General features: G+C 39.2%; 1 protein-coding gene across 2 annotated transcripts; it reads left to right on the top strand.

The window, feature by feature from the left end:
- Window positions 1-303: 303 nt before the first annotated feature.
- LOC107406355 (multiple C2 domain and transmembrane region protein 5) lies at window positions 304-3,925 on the top strand. Of its 2 annotated transcripts, none has more exons than XM_048469290.2 (2): window positions 304-521; window positions 1,193-3,925. In XM_048469290.2, exon 2 carries the CDS (start codon window positions 1,483-1,485, stop codon window positions 3,790-3,792), a length of 2,310 nt encoding a protein of 769 aa, XP_048325247.2. In that variant the 5' UTR covers window positions 304-521; window positions 1,193-1,482; the 3' UTR covers window positions 3,793-3,925. The 2 variants fall into 2 exon arrangements, with proteins under 2 accessions (XP_048325247.2, XP_024925184.3); XM_025069416.3 differs by lacking the exon at window positions 304-521 and adding an exon at window positions 574-967.
- Window positions 3,926-4,930: the final 1,005 nt, after the last annotated feature.

Genomic DNA, 4,930 nt, shown 5'->3' with positions numbered 1-4,930 from the left:
TCAAGATTTTAAGCAAATAAGTGACTCTCTTGAGGAATTTTTTTTAAAAAAAAAAAAAAAAAAAACAAAGAAGTGACCCATGAGTGATCGAACCAATAAGACAAGAAGCAATTTCTCGTGTCCAGAAACATGAGTCCAACTCTAACTCCAACCAAACCAACCGTCCGGGCATGTACCCAAACCGATCACAATCCTCACACGTGTGCCACGATTTGCTGCCCTATTGTGCATTAGTTAAAAGAAAAAGAACAAAAATAAAAATTTTGTGAAAAAGGGTTAAAAAAAAAAAAAAAAAAAGTTGGCAGTGAGTAGGTTCTTTATAGTCTGTGGAGAGATTTCAGTCTTTCACAGATAGCCCCACACAAACACACACACTTTCTGAATCACAGTTCACTCTTTTCTGCTAGTTTTAAGTTTCCACTTTTTTCAAACTCTACTTTTTTTTTTTATTTTCAACATTATTCATAGTTTATTCCATTGCTACACCTTGAAGAAGGTTCTCTCTTACAAAAGTGCCTGAGGTCAGTTTAATTCTCTCTATCTTATCATTATTTTTTATTTTTGTTGTGTACTTGGAAAGTCGGTATTTCTTGTGTAAGTTTAAAAAAAATGTTTCTTTTGAAGTTTTCTTGCGGTTGGTTTAAGTAGTTGTTGACAACTTGGTTTCGTTCACCATACGTAGTAGTAGCAGCAGCAGTAGTATTAGTTGCAGTTGCTGATGTTGAAGTTAATAATCAAGTTTACTTGAAGCTTTAGCTTGCTTCTTGTTTTGGGCTTCATTGTTCATTTCCTACCAGATGCTAGATCCGAGTTGTGAAATACAAGCTATTCACCCATTTTCTTAGAAGTATATGTTATACGAACTGCATTACTTCATGTTTTCTACTTCGTTTCCTTTGTATATTTTTCTATTTGGTTGCTGAGAAAATGCATGGAAAACAGGAAAGAAAGGGGCTTGCTTAACCGGGTATGCTTAGTGATAATACTCGACAACACTTAACGTACGCCTTAGTTTAGTTAAAAATTAAATCATTAATTTCTCCCATGACCCAAAATAGTCAAAAAACCAAAAAAAAAAAAAAAGAAAAAAGTATAACATCAGAGCTCTGCTTTCTTTATTCTTCATTTTCTTCTCCTTTTTTCTTGAACTTTTGGTTCTTTATTGATTTATGTTTCTATTTGGTTTCTGCAGGTTATGAGTTCTTGTTTAGATCATTCAGAGAAGCCCTGCATCACTCTGTTACTGTAAATTATAGAATGGTTTTCGATTCTTTAGTCTCTTTTCCTATTAATTAGAGCTTATCTTCCATATATTCTTCATCAGATAAGTTCCTCTGAGGCCTAGTACAAAAGGCCTATGAAAATTTCCCAAAAGCCATATATTTCGCTTTAGAGTTTGTTGTTTGACCTATACTTTTCTTTGTTTTCCAACCATTTGCTATCTCTTTCATACACTGTAGTTCATTTCATTTAAACCAGAAAATGCAGAAGACTCCCCAGGCTGTGGATTTCGCTTTAAAGGAGACCTCACCGAATATCGGTGCAGGTTCTACTGTGACAGGTGATAAGCTTTCATGCACCTATGATCTTGTTGAGCAAATGCAATACCTTTATGTCCGAGTGGTCAAAGCCAAGGATTTACCTGGAAGAGATGTCACCGGTAGTTGTGATCCCTATGTTGAAATAAAACTTGGAAACTACAAGGGAGTTACTAAGCATTTTGAGAAGAAGTCTAACCCTCAATGGAATCAGGTTTTTGCCTTCTCTAAAGAGCGGATTCAAGCTTCAGTTTTGGAAGTGGTCGTGAAGGATAAGGACTTTGTGGTGGATGATTTCATTGGAAAGGTGATATTTGAACTCAATGAAGTTCCGAAACGGGTACCGCCAGATAGCCCCTTGGCACCGCAGTGGTATATGTTGAAGGACCGGAAGGGGGACAAGGCTAAAGGAGAGATAATGCTGGCTGTTTGGATGGGAACTCAAGCGGATGAGGCATTTTCGGATGCATGGCATTCTGATGCTGCCTCAGTTGGCACTGAAGGTGTTAACAAGATTCGATCCAAGGTATACCTTTCCCCAAAGCTATGGTATGTGAGGGTAAATGTGATTGAAGCCCAAGACTTGGTACCTAGTGATAAGAGCAGGTATCCAGAAGTTTTTGTGAAGGTTATCCTCGGAAATCAGGCAGTGAGGACTAGAACATCACAAAGTAAAAGTGTTAATCCGATGTGGAATGAGGATTTGATGTTTGTTGCTGCTGACCCATTTGAGGAACCCTTGATCCTCACTGTGGAAGATAGAGTGGGACAGGGCAAAGATGAAGTCTTGGGCAAGTGTATGATTCCTTTACAAAATATACAGAGGAGGCTGGACCATAAGCCTGTGAACACTAGGTGGTTTAATCTTGAGAAGTATGTAATCGTAGATGGGGAGAAGAAGGAGACCAAATTTGCAAGCAGGATTCATTTGAGGCTGTCTTTGGATGGTGGGTATCATGTTTTGGATGAATCAACACACTATAGTAGTGACCTTAGGCCAACGGCAAAGCAACTGTGGAGGCCAAGCATTGGGATTTTCGAGCTAGGAGTTATAAGTGCCATGGGACTTATGCCGTTGAAGACCAAAGATGGCCGGGGAACCACAGATGCTTATTGTGTTGCTAAATACGGACAGAAATGGGTACGCACAAGGACAATTATTGATAGCTCCTCTCCAAGGTGGAATGAGCAGTACACATGGGAAGTTTTTGATCCATGCACTGTCATTACAGTTGGGGTTTTTGACAATGGCCATATACATGGAGATGGGAAGGATTTAAGAATTGGGAAGGTGAGGATTCGTCTATCGACACTTGAAGCTGACCGGGTTTACACACATTCATATCCTCTCATTGTCCTGCAGCCTTCAGGAGTGAAGAAAATGGGTGAAGTTCAGCTAGCAGTTAGGTTCACTTGCTCATCTTTGATCAACATGTTGCACATGTATTCACACCCATTACTGCCCAAAATGCACTACATTCATCCATTGTCTGTAATTCAGCTTGACAACTTGAGGCACCAAGCAATGCAGATTGTCTCCATGAGGCTGAGCCGGGCAGAGCCACCGTTGAGGAAAGAAGTTGTGGAGTATATGCTAGATGTGGATTCACACATGTGGAGTATGAGGAGAAGCAAGGCTAACTTTTTCAGAATAATGGGAGTCCTAAGTGGCTTGATTGCAGTTGGGAAATGGTTTGATCAGATTTGCCATTGGAAGAATCCTCTTACAACCATTTTAATCCACATCCTTTTCATAATACTGGTTCTTTACCCTGAGCTAATACTTCCCACAATTTTTCTCTACCTTTTCTTGATTGGGATTTGGAACTTCCGGTGGAGGCCAAGACACCCTTCTCACATGGACACACGGCTATCTCATGCAGATGCTGCCCATCCCGATGAGCTAGATGAAGAGTTCGACACATTCCCAACTTCCAAGTCATCAGATATTGTGAGGATGAGATACGACCGGCTGAGAAGTATAGCAGGAAGGGTTCAGACGGTGGTTGGGGATTTGGCAACACAAGGGGAAAGGTTTCAGTCCCTGCTGAGTTGGAGAGACCCAAGAGCGACCACTCTGTTTGTAATTCTATGTTTAGTTGCTGCAGTTGTTCTCTATGTGACACCATTCCAAGTTGTTGGCCTTCTTATAGGAATTTATGTTTTAAGGCATCCCAGATTCCGCCAGAGAGTTCCATCAGTTCCTCTCAACTTCTTTAGGAGGTTGCCTGCTAGATCAGACAGCATGTTGTAAAAACAACTTTTCGCCTCCACCGCATTTGATCCATGTCATCCCTATTGGAGATATTATTGTTTCTTTTGATTGGTGGTAAATGATCTTGATTATGTGTACTTTAAATTCAATGAAATTGCAGCCTGCTTTTAAATTCGTATGTTGAAACTATTGTTTATTGTAATCAAGCATGTAGATTTGCTTGTTTCAATTTTTCATTGCTTCCGTGCAATACTGGATATATATATAAAACATGGGTTTCGAGGCATCCTAGGATTTCCAAAAGCATATGATGTGTATGTTGAGAGTTGCAACTACTTCAATCGTTCGTTAAATCAAGTTATAAGGGAAAACATAAATGATGGCCTAGATCATGTGTGGGGAAGGTCCCAATGTCTAAAGACAATCTTTTGTAGGAAAGAGAAGGAAGATGATTATTTTTGTTTGTTTGGCGTTCAGTTGTCCTTAAGTGATGATTCAAAAAGAAAGTTTGCCCTTTTTTCTATGATAAAGTGAAGGTGTTATGGGAGTCTGAGGGAGGCTCTTAACCCAATGCATGTTCTTCCGATTATTCAATGTATCAATAGATATGAACAATATGGGATAAAGAAAGCAAAGTGGAAGGGTGAACTGGAGAGAATATTTTATACCTCTGTTTTAAAACTTCTTCACTGCTGAAGTGTAGTAAGCTTATTTAAACCAGAGTGTGAAAGGTAGACCCATCGTCTGCTCTTTCACTGTTGCTTTGGAAGCATGCAGTAAAACAGTTCTGAAGCTGGTGGTGGCTTGGAACATGAGTTCCTGTCCAACATGTCACTTTACAGACAAAGCCCATCTAAGGCTATTGGACAAAAATTCTCCGGGCCGAACTCGATATATATGAAGTTCTTGAGTGACCTTAACCTAAGCCCAAAAGCCAAGAGCCAAGATGGTTTGGACTGACATTACCGTCTTCAATCTACCTGGAACAGCTAAAAGGAAAAAAGAAATATTCACCCAAAAAAAAAAAAAAAAAAAAAAAGGGAAAAAAGAAATGAAGATGATGGTCCTTGAAAATAAGAGATGTGACAGAAAAAAGGGATAAAAAAAGGAGTTCAATTTGCAATTGAAATTAAGAACACAAGATATTAGCAAATGGTCGTCAATGTATTAATTAATT

This window comes from Ziziphus jujuba, chromosome 10 (assembly GCF_031755915.1).
Source record: "Ziziphus jujuba cultivar Dongzao chromosome 10, ASM3175591v1".
Lineage (NCBI taxonomy): Eukaryota > Viridiplantae > Streptophyta > Magnoliopsida > Rosales > Rhamnaceae > Ziziphus > Ziziphus jujuba.
Note: the sequence above shows the minus strand (reverse complement) of the source record. Positions and strands in the feature narration are given on the sequence as shown.